Below are 18,849 nucleotides of genomic sequence, written 5' to 3'. Positions count from 1 at the left end.
TAAAAAGCAAGAACCTGTACAGCTGCCAAAAGCAAAAATTTGAGTAGAACACTCAGCCAGGCCCTATAACAGAGAACTTAAAACTCTGAAAAAGAGGAACAATTTTACAAAGTGGAATAACTGACCCCAGTGAGCAGCTTGTTCAAGAGGGAAGCCTTGGTCCTGGGGCTGTGTCCTGCTGCTGCTGCTTGGTGCAGGGAACAATTGCTTCAGGAAGGTGGGGGTTTCCCAACCATTGTCAGCTTACAGCTGGATGCAGTTAAAGCTGGGCTGTTGACTGAAAAAAGAAATAAAGGTTCAACAGAAGCAACATATATGGTTTACAAAAGCTCTGCTTTACCTTATTTGTTATTACTATAGGGTAAAGTTATAAAAAGAATGTACTAAATTATTATTCTGTATAAATTTAAATATAATTTTAAATTACATAAAAATTAAATAAAATCATTCATGTATAGGTAATTAACCTGGAAATCTTCTCCCTTGGAAGAAATAGACTGATGCTGTTCCACCAAAAATGTCCTCACTTCATAAATGGACAGAGCAGAATGCCAATAACAACCAGTGATAGCTCTCATGTTCCCCAAAAGAATTGTCAAGGCTTGTAAATACAAAGGAACTCTCTCAATCACTATAGCACTGATTAATTTCCTTTGGCATTGAAAAGTGTTGAAACTTCAGAGCTTGCAGGTAACAAATTGAAAACTAGATCCCATAGCTGACATGAAGAATTTGAAGGTACTCACCATTGATTCCATGTATATATCAGCATTCACAAGCATTGTCTGCTACCTCCACTCATCTAGTAATACTCAGCACATGTGAGACCTTGATACAGGGTTTACCAGAGGATATTACACGTTTAAAACAACTGTAAGAATATTCATTCAGAAACAAGCTTATGCTTTTTGTCTGTTGACCTTTTCCAGTTGACAAAACTAAAAGTACTCAGAACTGATAACAACAAATAGTTTATTTCAGATGAAGTAGGGAATTTAAGAGAATTTCAGTTTCTGAACTTTGCAAAAATTTATTTAAAAGCATTACAGATATATTTGCAACTGTATCTTGTTGTAATGTCTCGTTGTACGTAATGTAATGTATGTAATGTCTCATTGTATGTATGTAATGATCAACCCGGCTTCCTGCTAGTATTGCCAGATTTACACATTTAAACTTTCGAAACTGCCTGGACTGACTGGATGAACAAATATACTGCCTTGAAAAGACCTACCAAAACCAGAATTTCCTGGAAATCCATTAAGATACATTTCTGTTGAATTATAAAGTTGTATGTGGACAACAAGCTGAGCTCGACTGTGATGAGCTCTGTGTTTCCAAATGCAGCTTTGTGCACTATTTGATCTTAAACCCTTAGATCTTAGTGGAAACTCATTTCAAAAACAACACAGGGATTTTGTGACATTAAACATTTGAGCATCTGGAATTAAATACAAATAAGCTGTCCTCGTTCTCCTTGTTCCCTGCCGAGCTGTCAGCGGGGGCGCCGGCAGTGATGCCTGAGGGACATTTCACCGTCAGAAGCCTCATTTCCCGGTGCTGTCGGGCTGTTCGAGGACACGCAGCACCCCGCACACCCAGGCTCCGAGCGCCGCGGGCCCGCCGCCGTAGGGGCCGAGCCTGAGGCGGCCGGGCCCGGCCCCCGCTCCCCGCCCGCCGCCCGGCCGCCCAATGGCGCGGGCCGCAGCCCGGCCGATGCCGTCACCCCGCGCAGCGCGGCCGCGGGTTGGCTGCGGCGGCGGCAATCGTCACATGGGCAGAGATCAGCCCAGCGCCGCCATCCGTCACATGGGCTCGGACCAGCCCGGCCCAGCCGCGCCGCCCTGCCCCGCGGAGCCACGGCGGATGGCAGCGAGCGCCGAGAAGATGCTGAACCTCATGGAGGTCGGCGGGTCCCTGCTGGAGCGGGTGGCCGTCGGCAACCCTCTCTCCCTGGTGCTGGCCGCCTCCGCCTTCGCGCTCAGCCTCGGCTACCTGTTCCAGCTGAGCTACCGGCGGCACCTCGGCTCCGAGCAGCAGGTGAGCGCTCGGCCGGCCGGTGCCCGCGGGCCCGGAGCGGCCTCGGCACAGCCCTGGGCGCTGGGGCCGGTGGGGAGAGGGGTCCGGCCGCGTTTCCTGCAGCCTCCTCGGGGACGCTGCTGGGGCAGCTGGCCGGCTTCTGGCTCAGGATGGCTGCTGGGGCACTTACCAGCTTCGCCCTCACTGGGCTGGCTGGGACCGCCGGGGGCAGAGAGGCGCTCGGGGCTTGCGGAACCCAAGGGCGTTCCCAGTTCTGTTTCATCGATGGAGCTTATAAAAGGTGCCCGTTGATGTATGAAACACCGTGCTAACCTGAAGCTGCTTTTGAGGGGCTGTTTAACAAATCCTCCTGTTTAACAAAACATCCTTTCGCTTTTTCTTACTGCCTTCTTTTCAGTTGCAGCATCTCTGTGCTTCACATTCAGAGGCAGCGTATGAAGAATGTCAATCGCATTCATTAACCTTTGGTGCTTTTAAATGTAGTTCTATCTGAACAACTAAATTCTTTTTTTAAAGTTGACCTTTTCACAAAAGAGTTTAAACAAATATATATAAAACTTCCTCTGTGGTTAGTTTTTATGTAAATGGACGTGATTTTATTATTTTTGGGCACTGGCACATGCCAGAAAAGTGGTCAGAGCACCAAGCCTGGCAGAGTTCAAGAAGCATTTGGACAACTCTGCCAGGCCCGTGCTGTCACCTTTGGGGACGGTCCTGTGCAGGACCAGGAGTTGGACTTCGATCCTTGTGGGTCCCTTCCAGCTCAGGATATTCTATTAGTTCATGGATCTGTGATAATCACTGAAGAAATTTCAGTAATTATTTTTCTCTTTCTTCTACAGAACTACCCACCTTTTATTTCATCAGGCATCCCTTTTCTTGGTCATGCAATTGCATTTGGAAAAAGTCCCATTGAATTTTTGGAAAATGCTTATGACAAGGTATGTTTTCCCACATGACTAGCTGAGCATATACAAAAATATTTTTGTATATCTATTAAGTTCTCACTCTGGGGCCTGTTTAAATCAGTTCATTGTCATTTATCACCTTGAATATGGAATGGAGTGTGTACAGTAGGCTCTGTGATCTTCAGATCTCATCTTGTAGCTGTAGTGTTTTCTGAGCTCTCATGATTCACATGTTACAAATATGCTTGTACATTTGGGTAATACTCATAGCTGAATCACAATATAATTAAAAAGCCATTTGCATGAAATTATTTCTTGCCATAATTGGTAACTTGAAATCGCATTCTTTACCGATCTATAACCAGGTTGGAATGTTGCTGACCACCTCTGTGGGCAGCCTTGATGAATTTTAAGGCCTCTCTGATGTTAAAAGAGCTGGTGTATAAAACCTCAGGAGTTTTTATTCTGTGAGAGACTAGAAGAAATTAACTAAATCAGTAGAGCCTTAATTCCAATTAAATTAGATTTATCAAGCAGTTTCACATTGTCTAAAACTATCTAGAGTTATAAGCTTAAATGTTAGTTCGGTTAGCTTAGAGGAAGTCAAATCTGGTGCATGAAGGTCTGCTGGAGATGACTTTTGAACTTCAAAATCTTATTTGCCCCTAATTATCTATGCATGACTCAAAATCCAGATTTTTACAAGACAGTGTTTGCAGTTTACTTGAGTCAATATGTGCTGCAATCTCTCTGCTAGTTTTTTAGTGTGACTGATCATTTATCTTAGAAAATGAAAATAAAAGGTTTTAAAATGTGCATGTTCACATGTGTTCATTATAACATTAGATAGCACTACTATGTACATTGAGAACGAATTGACATGTGGTTTAAAATATATTTATCTTTATTAAATGTCTTGATACTTCTTAGGAGAAAAAGTAATTTATGAAAGACTGTACAGAGAGATCGGGATTTACTGGTTTTTGTTCTTATTGAAAATATTTTTTTTAAATTTATTCTCTCTCTTAGTATGGACCTGTGTTCAGTTTCACTATGGTTGGCAAGACGTTCACATACTTACTGGGTAGTGATGCTGCTGCTCTACTGTTCAATAGTAAAAACGAAGATCTGAATGCAGAGGATGTGTACTCCCGGTTAACTACGCCCGTCTTTGGCAAGGGAGTTGCCTATGACGTCCCTAATGCGGTTTGTATATGAAATGTCAGATAAGTAGAAGAGCAGTGCAGCTTGAATGCTGAGTAGGCAGCCCTGAGCTCTGTGTGATGAGGCTGTGTTTGTACAAACTGTGGCATATTGCAGTAGGTAAATAGTCTCATCTGGATAATCAAGACTGTGCATGTTCAGGTTGCTTTCTTTAGCATCTTGGCCATTTCTCAGTCTAGATGGCATCTTTTGTTCTTGAAACCATCTAATCTCATCATAAAGGAAAAACCAGTGAGTCACTTTTTTCTTCCTTTGCAGCATGCCACTGACTGCACTTCACTTTTCCCTTCCAAGCAACTTCAGGTCTTTCTTCTGAGAAAGCCCTAAGAGTGGTAACTTTATATTTATGCCATACCAAATCTAGACATGAGAGTAATAATTTAACAGTTTGAACCACAAGGTTTGTTTTGCTCAGACTGAAATCATTCATTCCATGTTTGCAGAACACAGTCTGCATGGGGGCTGTGTCATGTGGCATTGTATCTGAGATAAGCACTGGCTGCTTTGTTTGTGAGGATGGCCTGTCCTGTCAAGACTCCCAAACTGCAGAAGCTAACTTTTCTGTGGCCACACTTGCTCCACTGGCACTCTGTGTTCAGTGCATGTTGTATAGCAGAGTAGTTGGGTGGAGGAAACTGCACTGTGATATACTTTATTTTTGGATTTTCAGTTTTGGCCTCATTTTGTTTGTATAAATGCCAGTCATTTGACTGCTTTCTGTGACCATCAATTTCTTTTCCTCCTTAGCATGCCTCTTCATTCATGCCTACCTACATGCTGTGATTGCCCTATTAATGATATGGCTTAGGGGCAGTAATCACTACTCTGCCTACATGCTGGCATTTTGCCATGATCCACAGAATAAACATGTTGTTCTTACCCTGTTGTTTTGGAAATCTCATACACAGCTAACTACCTACAACTTGCTACTTTCTAAGTAGGTAAAGGAGAACCTGATTGCCTCCTCCTTTGTGAGGAAGTACTAAATTGTGGATAGCAGTTTGTGGAGAGGATTGGTTGGTTGGGTTGTAGGATCTTTGCACTTGGTGGATTTGCATAACTCCTCATCCCTAGGAGAAGCAGCAGGACTTCAGCCTGGATAACAAGTAGGAGATCATTTCCTGTGTCCTAGGAGATCTCTTCCATGGGTGGGGCCATTCTAGATCTCTTCCATGGGTGGGGCCATTCTAACAGACTTGTGTCTACCAGTTTGGATAGTCAGAGGTCTTCATCAAGAAATCAGGGAAGGAGTTGTGAATCACTTTAACAACTGCTGGAGTGTGGAGGATGCATGATTCTCTGCAATACATCTCATGTTCTTCTCTCATATATACTTGTTTCAGAAGAGTGTCTGTGAATCAGACTGCTAAAATGGCCAGATTTTCACTGTGTTGTGCTTGTTTTGGGGATTCTGACTGTCATAGGAGGTCTGCTTGAAACTTTAAGGTCATGGTTTGTCCTTAATTCTGTGAAAGTTTGCCCACTTGTTACAGATGGTTTGACTTCTGCTTTCATGCTCTTCAGTTTGTAGATGGATTTGAGTGTCTGTCTTCATACAAGAGCTAGTTCTCTGATGTGATCTAATCTCATCCATCAGTTTTATAGAAATTTTCTGTAAGCTCCTTGGAAATGAGCATTTCTTATCACCATGTACTTCAGGCACATAGGGATAATTAGGGCCTACTTTATTGGCCCACCATGTACAGCTTTTTTGGCTTTTTTTCTGAAATGAGGTCTTTTTCTAGAGTTACCCTAGATTTTCTTTTTCCCTAGAGTGCACTTCAGTTCTGCTTTAGTCAAGAGATTAATCATATTACTCAGTAAGCCTTGGGTATCTGTGGCTATGTCTACTTAATTCATACCTTTGATACTAGAAGGACTTCTTTCTTATTATCTCTGCAGATTTAGGTTCCCAGAAAATTCTTTTTTTTTTTCCACAGCGAGGAGGTGCAGGGAGTTTGTTATTGGCATTTAAATTATCTCTAGTTTCCCCCTATGAAGTTAGAGAGGTGGACAGTTGTGGCCAGAATGCATTCTGCTAGAGGTAAGCTTTTTTTTTTTTTGCATAGCATCACCACCATGATTTCATTTCAGACATCTAATGAGAAGGCATTTGGAGAGCCATGGAAAATTTTGTTGGCATTCTAAAATTGATGGGTCATCCTGAAGTTTCTTTTGAGACCCCCTTTTCTCTGCTTAAGCTGCTAATTAATTCTGTGACTTTCAGTCATATTTGGAAGAACCACCCCTTATTCTTCAAAATTAGTAATTTGCTTATTTACGAGTGATTCTGATTATTATCCATAGTCAATATATCAACTTATATTCACTGTCTCTCTCCTCCCTCCAAGCCTCTTGCAAATAGTCTTTTGTTGAGAGGAGCTGAAATTGCATAGGATGTGTTCACTCCTATGTGCCATTCCTGTCTCCATCAAGCTGGAGACTGGCTAGCATGCTGTAAAATGTGCTTGTCTCTTTGCTCTGTGGCAAGTGTGCCCTCTGACAGACTGCTGGGGTCCTCACTGCATTCTCAAAACAGAAGCATGGTTCTCATCTAACGAAGGGCTTTTCACCAGTAGGTTTGTTGAATGAATCTACTACTGAATGAATCTATACACAGAAAAAGAGGAAGAGGTGAGAAGGGTGTGAAACTCACTATTTTCCTTGGTAGCAGTTTGCCTCCTTCTTCTGTGTCTAACTTCCTGGGCAGTGAAATGAGAGGGCTTTGTAAAAGAAAGGGTCATCTCTAGTCCAGAGTCCTTCTGTCTGAGAGAACACAGGATAGGGAGAGAAAGTGAGGAGGCACACCAGGCTAAATCCAGACTTCGCAAAGATGATGCTGTTTATGTTTGTGATTATAGATCTATAGGGCTTTCCATAGTTCAACTTTGTATGCATCTTGTGTCTTGAGGGATAAAGCTTAATGAAAATACTGAAGATACTAAAATTAGTTTTTTGTTTGGTACTGCAAATAGAGAACTGCAGCTCCTTTGAGCTGTTATTTTACTTGAATGTTTCTGAGCTATTGCTTGAAAAACAGAGTATTACCTATTAATTAAAAGTGCCTATCTTCTGTACCCTGCAGTCCTGATCATAATCTCTATTTACTTCTGGATGTTCTTATAGTACAAATTCAAGTAAGTTTTAATCACATTTATATGATGATCCTTGTACTGATTGCTTTTTCTGTCTTGGTTCTTTTAGATATTTTTGGAACAGAAGAAAATGCTCAAAACTGGGCTAAACATTGCCCAGTTTAGACAGCATGTATCTGTGATTGAAGAAGAAACAAAGGAGTATTTCAAAGCATGGGGAGAACAAGGAGAGAAAAGTAAGCAGGATCAAATGCATTTTTCCTTCAGTTTTCTGGGATGTACTTAAGGCCAGTGCGGTTTATTTTTGTAAAAGATGTACTGCAATAAAAAAGAAATAAAAAATTATGTAGGTAAAAGTGTACTGAACATCAGAAGAAAGAAAATACAGATTTTTAAAAATCAGATGTAAGGCTATTGGAGAATAAAGCTGCTCAGAAAATCACTGAAAGGAATGAAGGACTATCTTAGTTTTGCTTTCCTAGTCAGCTCATAGTGCACCTGTTGTGCTCATTTTGGATGGTATCAGTCAGCTCAGTGTAACCACTTCCCAGTCCCTGGGAAAAGCTGCTGCTCTGACTGCCTAGAGAGCCTGTGCTGAAGATCTTGGCTCTGGGAGTTTCCACAGTGAAAAACTGCATCTTTGAAGCTGATATGGTTACGTTAGTGACTGAAGTGAAATTGTTATTTTCCCTCATTCCCAATTTGCCCATCATCATTGTTGCAAGCTCACAGTTGCATAACAGTGTCGAATATTATTTAAACATATATATTTATATATAAATGCATAAAAATTATATAGTACGTCACATTTTAATATATTGAATTATTTTGAATGTATATGGTTTATATGTAAATATTGTTAATAAGGTGGTAATATATAAATTGATATTAAAGTGTCGAAGTACTACTATATAATAATAATTCAGTGAGCAGCAAAACTAACTGGTTTCCCATGGATTTGGATTTCAGGGTTAAATCTTTGTATGATTTCACTTATATTTATTAAGGCTCCAGTTTGTGATGCATGGCTTGCTTTGGAAGAATTACTAACTCTGCTAGAAAAAATTCTAGAAAGAAGTACCTTAGAAAAAAGGTTATCAGTGATCAAATTAAAAAGTTGTTCAAAGAGACATCTGATAAGGCACATTTGAGTAATGTTTTTCAAATCTTTCCTCAGACCTGTTTGAAGCCCTTTCAGAACTGATCATTTTGACAGCAAGTCATTGCTTACATGGGAAGGAAATCCGAGGCTTGCTGGATGAGAAGGTGGCTCAGCTGTATGCAGACCTGGACGGGGGTTTCACTCACGCTGCCTGGCTGCTGCCAGGCTGGCTGCCTCTGCCGAGCTTCAGGTACCAGCAGTAGCAGGAAGCAACTTAAGTGTTTTATCTAAACATCCTTGTTTAGGTTGCCCCCCATCCCCACCACTTCTTCTTTGTAAGCTATTCTAGACATCCCAAAAAATCCTCATAAGCATTTTGTGTTATGTTGTATAAAGTTGCTAATGGAAGTGTTTTGAATCGCAGACGACGAGATCGAGCACACAGAGAAATAAAGAATATTTTCTACAAGGTTATCCAGAAACGTCGAAAGTCTGAGGAAAAGGAGGATGACATGCTCCAAACTCTACTTGATGCTTCGTATAAGTAAGCCAAGAGTTTGAAGACTTGTTTGAAGATTTACTTTAGCTTTGAGCTCTTTAGTTAGAACTATCTACCAAAACCCAAGCAACCCTCCCTCATGTTCTGAATTGGTTTTGTTGCATGCAGTTTTTCCTAGTTGTATTTTTAAAAACAGGTTTAAAATTTCACTTGTCAATGGTTATTCAGATTTCTGGGTTTTTCATTGGTGGTCATGAAGTGGCTGAGGTTGCTTCCTTTCTCTTTGCTGGCTGTTGAGGAATGATTTTCTTTAGGACTCCTAAAGAGTCTCTCTCCCTCTGTTCTCCCTTTTCCCTACCATTAGATCTTCTGCCTCTTTGTTTAGGGTAGGCAATGAAAGAGTAGGAATAAGGAGTACATTGGAAGAAATTGTACATGCTACTGTATAAACAGCAATGCTAAATAATGAAACGTGACCAGATGAAGCTCCAGCTTGGTTCCCCCCGATGCAGGGACGGCCGCGCGCTGACGGACGATGAAATTGCGGGAATGCTGATCGGGCTGCTGCTGGCAGGGCAGCACACATCCTCCACCACCAGCGCCTGGCTCGGCTTCTTCCTCGCCAGGGACAAAGCCATACAGGATCAGTGCTATGCAGAACAGAAAGCAGTGTGTGGGGATGACTTGCCACCCTTATCTTATGACCAGGTTTGCATGTTACATTAGTCCTGAGGGGTATTTTCATACTTTTAGATGGTTATTTAAAAAAAAAAAAAAAAATTAAAAGCTCATTGAACATGAAATACAGTCACATGCTTTTGTGTTAAAATAATAATTGGCACGGTCATTCTGTGATAATGCTGTTTGCCAGTATGTTTTCCTGTCCAAGTAAATTTTCAGCTTGATACTGGTTTTTAAATCAGTGTTCATTAGGGAAATTGCAGTTCCTATGTTTATTTAATAAATGATAGCTCAGTAGCAGAGGAAGATTCTCATGTTTCCACTGAGGAAAGCAATGCAGTGTGATCTTGTTCTTTAAATAGGCAAAGGAAAATAATTAAGAGACAGATCACTAAAACATTAGTTGTATTTGATTGCACTGGTGAGTGGTTTTTTCCTTTTTAATTTAATCAAATGGAAAAGAAATAATGTAGCTAATAAAGTATATGTAAATATAAGCTGTTCACTCTTTTTGATTTTTAAAATTTACTTTTAAATGGTATAAAATAGCATTTTGTTTCTGTTGAATAAACTTGGCTCTATTTTGATACATAATTTTCTCTGTATTTTCAGCTCAAGGACCTCAGTTTGCTGGATCGCTGTCTGAAAGAAACTTTAAGGCTTAGACCTCCTATAATGACCATGATGAGAATGGCAAGAACTCCTCAGGTAAGGACACTTTTTGGAGTTAATTTCACTGCAGCAGCACAGAGGTATCTTGACTGGCAGAAGGAAACACAAGTGAGCTGTGTTTGCTGGCCTGGAGGAAAACTGATGGCAGTCTGGGGTTTTGTTAGTGGTAGCATATCCAGTGTTGACTTAGGAAAGCAATTAATACCTTGAACTTGGTATTTTTTACCTTCATGTGGAATTGTGCCCAGTTTCAGAGCCCTGCAGCCCACAGCAAGCAAGAGACTGATGAAGTGAAACAAGCAGAGGGCCACCCAGATGGGAGGGGGCTGCAGTGAGAGGCTGAGGGAACAGGGATGGTTCCACCTGGAGAAGAGCAGCTCTGGGACCTAGGAACAGCCATGTGCAATTTTCTTCAGCAAAACTGACCCTTTCTTGTAGCTACCAGTATTATTTGAGCTTAGTCTGGTACCACCATTTTTTGTTTGCCAGGTATTTTTAATTGCTGTCATAGAAAAAATTGGCATGCATTTAATAGAAGCTAGGTAAATCTGAAAGAAAACTTGCTGTTTGTACAAATATGGTACCATGTCAAAAAATTAAAATATTTTTTAACTATGTCCTTTCAATGTCAAAGGCTTTCAATTAATGTTAATGCTTTTTTTATTAAAACCTCCTTCTGTAGAATTGCCAGCCTTACTGAAACAGCTGGAAGATTCCTGCAACTACTTGAGCACTGTGTCCTGTACAAGTAAGAGAGGAAGTGTTAGGCTGCATTAATTTTAAATGCACTTGGCCAAGATCTTTTGAAATTTAAGCCTCATGGTGTAACATTTCAGGTAACACTTTAAAAAGAAAAATGGAGACATTTTGTCATGTGTGGGCTCTTGTCTGTTCTCTTGTAGACTGTTGCTGGATACAATATTCCCCCTGGCCATCAAGTGTGTGTATCTCCCACTGTTAACCACAGACTCAGAGACTCCTGGAATGATGCCCTGGACTTCAAGCCTGACAGATACCTCCAAGATAACTCAGCATCTGGAGAGAAGTTTGCATACATTCCATTTGGTGCTGGTGAGTAAGAGAATGCAGCACCCTGAGTGAGATTGTGCTGAGGTGGCTCACACCAGCCATCTCCTACAGCACCTCGCCACACTGCAGCATCTGAGGATAGATTTTTTTTTTTCTGCTTCTGCCTGAAAATTTTCTTAATGTGAAAGTGCTGTTAGAAGAATTAAGGTAATAGTTCTGCATTAGTCATAGCTGTATATATCTCTCACAGCAGTTATCAAAACACCTTTAGGTTAGCACGAGTGATACTTGACTCACATCTTTTCAAGTCAAGGACAAACCTGGTGATAGAAGTTCAGTTGAAGGCAGAGCAAAAGTCTGCAGAGTCTCAACTTCCAGAACAGTTTGCAAATATTGCAATGATGGAGTTAGAGCTGATCTTATTTCTCAGTGTTGCAAATGCTTCTTTCCTGATACATAAATTAATGCTTTCTAGTGGGGACAGAACAGCATAATTATCACTCCACTTACTTGTCTGTTTTATGCAGTGACAACTTGGAAAAATAAGAGTTTAACGGAATTATAGAATGGGGTGAAACATCAGAGCCTCAGATTGTTGAGAAAGGGGCAACTATTGTCTGCATAAAACTTCTTAAGTTAGCTGACTGCCAAAGGCGATTCAGTAAAATATTCTGACTGCATTTTATGGCTTTCCTTCTAGGCCGTCATCGCTGCATTGGAGAAAACTTCGCTTATGTTCAAATTAAGACTATTTGGTCTACTTTGCTTCGTTTGTATGAATTTGATCTCATCAATGACTATTTTCCAACTATAAATTATACAACAATGATACACACACCTAACAACCCTGTTATCAGATACAAGAGGCGGTCACTGTAAACTCTGGCGCTAAAATCTTACTTTTTAAAGTTGTGTGAACTAACAGACTTTTGAATAAAATTGTGGCAGAGTAAGTGGCAGATGGAAGCTGATGCATCTACTGTTAGGAAAGCAACAGTAGTCTACCAAATGCAAGAGTTTTGTATCTATTTTGTTTGCCCACACTGTTTACTGCTGCTGTGTATAATTGCTTGTTCTCCAATTTTCTCATTGCATTTTTAAAGTAAAAATTTTCAATTTTCAATTGATGTAATGGTTTTAAGGCGCATGCCAGATCTTTAATGAAGAAGAAAGTAATTTGTACAAATGGAACTCCTTCCTTTTGAAAAATAACTGAAGATTACTTTCCCCAGATAACCAAGGGGCAAGGCTGCCTACCTTGCTTCTGTAGCCAATTTCAGCTAACTCATCTGGGAATAGACACCACAGGGGACTACTTGGTGGTGCCCTTCCTTTGGCATTTATGATTCTGTTCCAAGCAAATGATGGCCTTGGCTGATTTAAGAAAATGTTATTGTACAGCTAAGTGGTAGGCAGAGAACAAAATGTTCACAGGTAAGTCATTTCAAGAATGAGCCATTTAACTGTCTAACTTGAAGTAGTTGTAAAATGCTTATGTTCAGAAAGCAACAAGTAATTATCTAAAAAAATATTTGAAAATGGTGATCTCTGGAAGCTTGATGTAAAGAGTAACAATATGAAAATACCAACAGCGTGAATTTTGTAAATAACGTTTGTGTGTAAAAAGGTGAAATAGCTGAATGTTGTCTGGTTTTGTATTGACTCATGCAGGATTGTTAAGTGGTGTTTGATTCAAGAGTGCTGAAGATAAATGGTAATGAGCTCTGGCTCACAGGAATTTTGAATTAAATTTGTAAACAAACTTCTTGAGGAAGTTTTCCATGTTCAACCCTGTCACTTCTTTCTGAAAAGGTTTCATCAGTAAATTTGTAACTCTCTTGGAGTAGGCTGTGCCCCCTTTAACAGTGCCCTGTGTATCCTTCCTGATCTAAATTCAGTGTAACTGTTCTAAAACCTCGTGTTTGTATCAGCCAGGGCAGCTGAGGGAGTGCAGGCTCTTCACCCCCAGCCCGGTCAGACATGACCAGGGTCTGCAGAAGCCAGGCTTGTCCCTGTCCCTCTCTCTGGTAGTAGCGCTTTGGAATCTGTAAAAAGTCAAGCTGCAGTCACTGCAAGCAGGAGGAACTCAGGCAGGAGCAACCTGTTCCATGTGAATAAGGGAGCGTTATTGAACACAGTTAGAAGCATGAAGTCATGTTTATTTCAGTACTTTGACAAAATACCCATAAAATTCAAAACTTCTACCATTACAAAAATAGGTCTCTACAAGTGATATTCTGTCTGCACTGCCAGTAGCAAAGATTAGGAGAGTCAATGTAACTTCAGTAGCCTTGCCAGAAAAAGTGCAAGTAAACTTTGCTGAATGTAGCTCAATTTAATTAATACACAAGTTTCATCTTCGCACCCTTTTGATAAATACACACTTCATAAGTTAATCATTTAAATTAGCATTCCACAAATATACATGTAATTTAACGGTGGGGGGTTGTTTTGGGTTCGGGGGGGGTTTGTTTGGGGATTTTTTTTGTTCAGATTTTTTTTTCATAAACACAAAGTGCCTACATCCATAAATCCCAGTCTCTGTGGGTGTGCCAGGATGGAACTGTATACAATCGTATAGCTGTGTTCATATTGGTCCCACAATATACACATTATACAAAAGCACAGAAAGAGCACAGATTTACAGAAGGCAATCTGTTAGCATCACTGCCAGTGACGGAGATGTTGAAGGGGTATTATTATCTTCTTATACCCATGTGCAACTGAGTGTATGAAGTCGAACCTATGGGATGGAGAAAAAGTCATCAGGATTACTTGGAACAAGTATGTACATTCAGCTGAATAAGCATGAAAGATTTTACATGGGAAATCACAGAATAGGGACTTTTAAAGATCAAATTTTTTAAGAACAAAACTTTCCCAAATGATGGGAAAGACAAACACAATAACTTCAAAACTCGTTTGATAAATTTCATCCCATTATTGTGACAATTTTCTTGATGTATTCATCTTTCAGCATCTATGGGACAAATTGACTGTAACTTCTGTAATTGAAGTGATAGGAGAAAAAATTCCTCTTCCATGTCCCAATCTTCTGGGTCCATTTTTCTTTATATATCTTAAACCCTTAGCAAGATGCCAACTGAATCCTTGCTGCACATTTATTAGAGATCAGGGAAGCAAAGTGTTACTAATAATCTCAAAATCTATAATGAAAGCCTGCTTGTATCTCTTCAAAGAATTTTACAATCTTCTTTTAAGTGAGCTTTTTGCTGAGCTCAGAACTGCCTCTTGTTTAAGGCTGAAAATTGATAAAATGGAAGTTGTTTGTTATGTATCTCAGAGAGCCAGCACCCACGTGGCAGTGGGCCCTGTGCTGCTCACAGGTGCTGGGAGGCTGCCTGAGCCCTACCTGACTGCACGCTGCCCAGCCGCTTCTGCAGTGCCTCCAGGCGATTGATGTAATCTGTCAGAGCCCTCTCGGGATCGTAGTTCTGCAGCTGAGGACAGGTGAAGGAGACTGGGTTTAAATCAGCATGCATCCCGTGGAGCCTAGGGGCAGAACAACACACACCATCTCAAAAAAGGGACATTTTGGGTAAAAATATCAACAACACAGCAAAATACTGTAGGGCAGGGATACTTTATGGCCTGCATGGCCCTTAGCTTATCCATGTGGTAGCCAGCATATCAAACCCATTTAACCTCCCTGCCACTTACTGCCCAAGCCAGAGAAACCTCTCTTCCCCCTTGCCTTTTTCTTTCTACTGCATAGCATTTGTTGCTGCATTTTTTGAGACAAAGACTGACCAGCAAGCTCCTAGTGAGATTGCAGCAGTAGACTGAAGTTTGGTTTTCTATTAAGAAGCTTGTGTCAACAAGGACACCACCATCTTTACAGGTTCTGCCTCTTGACATTACTTTCTATAAGTAAAAGTTAATAGGGCTAAAATAGATTAAAGTTTTTTACCATGTAAACTGTTATGGTCATGACAAACTAAGACAATACAAATACTGAGGTGGTTTACATGAAAATGAAACCCCAAAATGGCTAGAATTTGATGTTCAGTGAACATCTGAGCTTACAACTTCATAAAAGCTCATCCAAGTATGATAACGCTCATAAAAAAGTTGTCCTTGATGAAAAATACCTGGTTTCACTGGCAGGGGTGTGTGAGCTTTGGCTTCAATTATGCAGTGAGTAATCACACACTGATTGCCTGAGGCATCATTTTTTACATATTCTTACAAAAAAGTTAAATCTTACAGCATCAAAGGTTACAAACCTGAGCAGTAAACACTGAGGCTTTAAATTATTTAAACAGTGCCTGAAAGAGAATAATAATAAAAAAACTCCAAACGTACTTATGTTGAAAGTTTATAGGAGATCTAGGAGATTCCATGCCTGACCTGGATCTATAGGAATGCCTCTGTTCTCCATAAAGATCCATGCCACCAGAGAACGAATCAGGCCGTAATTCATTACCTGGAAATACAAAATATACAGAATATTAGAAATACAAAAAGCAGTGTCTTGAAAACTAAAAAAATTAAGACCTTTTGCACTTTACTGGGAATCTCAGATATGAGTTTTCTGTTTGGATGTCACAAAAACGGCATTTAACGAGTGTAGGCCACTTTCAGACTCCCTTAGGGAAAAGCAGAGGTGAAATCCTGGCCTCACTGACGTCAATGAGAAAACTCTCACAGATTGAGCAAAGGTTTTAGTGCAGACCTAAAACCAGTAAACAATAAAGAAGCTTCTGATTCTCCTTAGACTCCTACAAAAAAGCCAACAGAAAACTGTTATTTCCTAGACTTAAACCTGTAACAAAAGAATGACAAGCTTTTGTTCTAAGAAAAAGACTGTGGTGCAGATCTCCTACAAAAACTCCAATGACGCAGCTAAACCTGCTTTCATGAACACACTCCATAGGGAAAGCTTCCACATTTTAATTCCCACCCACGAGGGAGCAAAATAAAACTGAAGAGAAAGCAAATAGGTTAGTGTCTGTGCTGAGCATGAAAACTGAGAAATAGGTTAATCCAAACAATTATAAGAAAAGAAAGAGGGAACAGACCCATTCATTCCACATAGGGATAATACAAATTAAAACCCATCTCCATTAATCAGTGGTGTGACTTGTGAATACCATTTTTCAGTCATTACTGGACTATGACTTACCTGTGTTCTGGCTAAAGATATCCCTGTTGATAGTCAGAATACCAGAACCTGTAACTCTCTGCCATCGACGAACCAGGAACTTCATTCTGCATTTCAAATAAAAAAAACAACAAATAAATAAAAAAACAAACAGCTTCAGGATAAATGAAATAGTCTGATCAAAGTAATCTGCTCCTTGTAGTCTAGAAAGTGTAAGAATTTCTTGACCAGTAAGTAAAATTAACAGATAGGCATCTAAAGCCTGAGTACCAAATACAAAACATCCTTTTGCATATCCCTAAGAGAAACATCTTTCGTCCAAACCTGCTTTCAGCTTCACCTGTGCAATTTCAGAGGTGCTGTATAGGTCCAAGTGGACAGTAAACGGCTCAAGCACTAACCTACAGAACACCAGCATTTTATAATCACACTAAATATACTTTTTTGCCCCATTGCAGCCCCAGAACTTCAACTGCAGAGCACTATGTGTAAAATTCTCACAACAGGTACATGAATACTTCCTTGAATTTATACAACGCACAACGCTCAGAACAACAGCAAGCAGAAGTGCTTGGGGGTTCAAACCTTTGTGAAGGAGGTTTGTTAGCAACATGGCAGTACTGTGCCGTAATAAACTTTACTTTTTCTTCATCACCAATTCCTGCTCATCCTTGTGAAATTCAAAGGACTACCTAGATGAAGAAAATTAATTCCTAAATCTGTATTATACTTATATGTAAGATATTAATCTTTACAGGAAATTAAGTTGCAGAAAAAACCTTTGTAAATAAGTGTAATCCTTAGAATTGCTCATAATGATTTTTAATAATATGACTTTACCCAGTACACTCCATCTGTGATTTTCAGATACTGAGCCCTTTTCAACTACAACTGATTGCTTATTCCTATTACAGAATCTACCTACATTCTTGTCATCTTGTTACCCTACAAGTATCTACTATATTCATGACTACCAAAAATATACCATTTAAACAGGATGGAATATGACAATTTCTAGATTTCACTAGAGAGCTAGAAAAGTATATATTAAACAGCACAATCACATCTGTTTGAAATGTAATTTTCTCCAGTTTACCTTGAAATTGCAATGGACACTCTGACTGCAGAGCGAAATCGTGTGAAACCCTTTGAATGATGTGTGATGATTTCAAGGTCTGTGTAGGAAGGCTGTCCTCCCATCCGTGCTATGAGGGCCAGTGTGGCTTCTTCACACTCCTGGAATCCCCCTAATAACAGCAGCAAATATTTTTTCTGATATATGAGAGCTTTCCGAAAGCTCTCTGCCCGTAGGTATTTGCCATAAATTCTCTGCAACAAGAGAAAAAGACAAAAGCTCCATAAGCCCAAAGAATCACAACAGTTCCAACACTTTTGACATTGTTACTTCTACAGCATTTCTGTGATGATTCATTTCTCAGTACCATGGAGAAGACTGTGCTGCTGCTCACACTTGTTGAATGCAACTTCATATATTGAGGATCACCTAAACAGCAAGAAACAGAGCACACCCGAAAGGACAACGTAGGTGTTTACATGTCATTCTTGGAGAGAAAAAAATGAGTCAGGTACCTGAGGATGAAAATTTTGAATGAAAAACTGAATTAATATCTTTTTACTCAGAATAAAGCAGAGTGAACACAATGAAAAATAAACCCAAATCAAAATTTTAAGAGCAGCTGTAGTTAGTATGTGGAAAAAAGATCTTACCCTCAAAAGAGCATTTTCAGTATCTGATCCCAGTTCTCTGAGGAAAGCCTCATTCCTGAGCTCTGCTCTCAGCTTGGAGAGTTCTGCATCAGCTTGTTTCAACGATTTCTGCAGTGACAGCCTTTCTCTGTTCCAGATTTCCTTCTCAGAAGCAACAAGAGTATCAATATTAACTCCAACATCTGATGAGTGCCTAGAAGACTGAAGACAAAGGAAATTGAATTTGAATGACATAATTTGGAAAACCTTAGGCCATGTCATTCTAGTCATTGGTTTGGTGGAGAGCTCATAAAATTAATGAGAAAAACTGTTCAGTGGTTGGATCTTAGGCCACCCCTGCACTCTGACACCTCAAAAACAGTGACTTTAGAAGCCCTATCAATGTCCCAGAAAAATAAAGCTTCTCTAAAAAGAAGTCCTCTCAACTGGCTCATACTAGCTTAATGATCTTGAAAGCTATCTGGATCTATCTGGATCTGCTTATCATGGTGATGAGATACAGATAAAAAAGAAAGGCACAAAAGCATTTAAGAGAAACGAGTAGTTAACAAAAAGAAAGTGGGTAAAATCATGAAATTTTACACTTAACAGAGTGAGTTGAGACATACTGACTACTGAACAACTCACATCCATTTACTCTGTAGAGGGAAGCTAAGAAAGACAGATTGCTTGATCACTCTCAACTGAGGGACTAGGACAAGAAATTATGCTTTTATGTCTCTATACATAACTCATTAGATCAGCAC

General features: G+C 40.0%; 2 protein-coding genes across 6 annotated transcripts in view; one reads left to right on the top strand and one right to left on the bottom strand.

Annotated features, from left to right (window-relative positions):
* Window positions 1-1,750: 1,750 nt before the first annotated feature.
* Window positions 1,751-13,012, top strand: CYP51A1 (cytochrome P450 family 51 subfamily A member 1). The gene is made up of 10 exons (XM_014875609.2): window positions 1,751-2,040; window positions 2,883-2,981; window positions 3,978-4,154; window positions 7,377-7,503; window positions 8,445-8,619; window positions 8,794-8,913; window positions 9,381-9,576; window positions 10,162-10,257; window positions 11,124-11,292; window positions 11,951-13,012. The coding sequence occupies exons 1-10, from the start codon at window positions 1,774-1,776 to the stop codon at window positions 12,127-12,129; spliced, it is 1,605 nt and encodes a 534-aa protein (XP_014731095.2). The 5' UTR covers window positions 1,751-1,773; the 3' UTR covers window positions 12,130-13,012.
* Window positions 13,013-13,388: 376 nt separating this feature from the next.
* AKAP9 (A-kinase anchoring protein 9) overlaps window positions 13,389-18,849 on the bottom strand; it is a 106,197-nt gene continuing 100,736 nt past the window's right edge. For 4 of the 5 annotated variants that reach the window (XM_014875604.2, XM_014875605.2, XM_014875607.2 and 1 more), the window contains 6 exons: window positions 18,104-18,304; window positions 17,472-17,704; window positions 16,397-16,482; window positions 15,577-15,697; window positions 14,624-14,763; window positions 13,389-13,993 (listed from right to left, as the gene is read on the bottom strand). In XM_014875604.2, coding sequence (XP_014731090.2) covers window positions 13,950-13,993; window positions 14,624-14,763; window positions 15,577-15,697; window positions 16,397-16,482; window positions 17,472-17,704; window positions 18,104-18,304 — 825 coding nt within the window. In that variant the 3' untranslated portion in view covers window positions 13,389-13,949. The remainder of the gene's footprint in view (window positions 13,994-14,623; window positions 14,764-15,576; window positions 15,698-16,396; window positions 16,483-17,471; window positions 17,705-18,103; window positions 18,305-18,849) is intronic. The other variant, XM_014875606.2, reaches the window with a different exon arrangement.

This window comes from Sturnus vulgaris, chromosome 1 (genome assembly GCF_052056855.1).
Source record: "Sturnus vulgaris isolate bStuVul1 chromosome 1, bStuVul1.hap1, whole genome shotgun sequence".
In the NCBI taxonomy this organism is placed as follows: domain Eukaryota; kingdom Metazoa; phylum Chordata; class Aves; order Passeriformes; family Sturnidae; genus Sturnus; species Sturnus vulgaris.
This window is presented reverse-complemented; position numbering and strand designations above follow the sequence as displayed.

Excerpts from the sequence above, each read along its gene's own strand:
- CYP51A1 (XM_014875609.2), top strand. The coding sequence starts at position 1,774 with ATGGGCAGAGATCAGCCCAGCGCCGCCATCCGTCACATGGGCTCGGAC. Across the intron at positions 7,504-8,444 it reads GGGAGAACAAGGAGAGAAAA|ACCTGTTTGAAGCCCTTTCA; the intron begins GTAAGCAGGATC and ends ATCTTTCCTCAG. Across the intron at positions 8,620-8,793 it reads CTGCCTCTGCCGAGCTTCAG|ACGACGAGATCGAGCACACA; the intron begins GTACCAGCAGTA and ends TTTGAATCGCAG.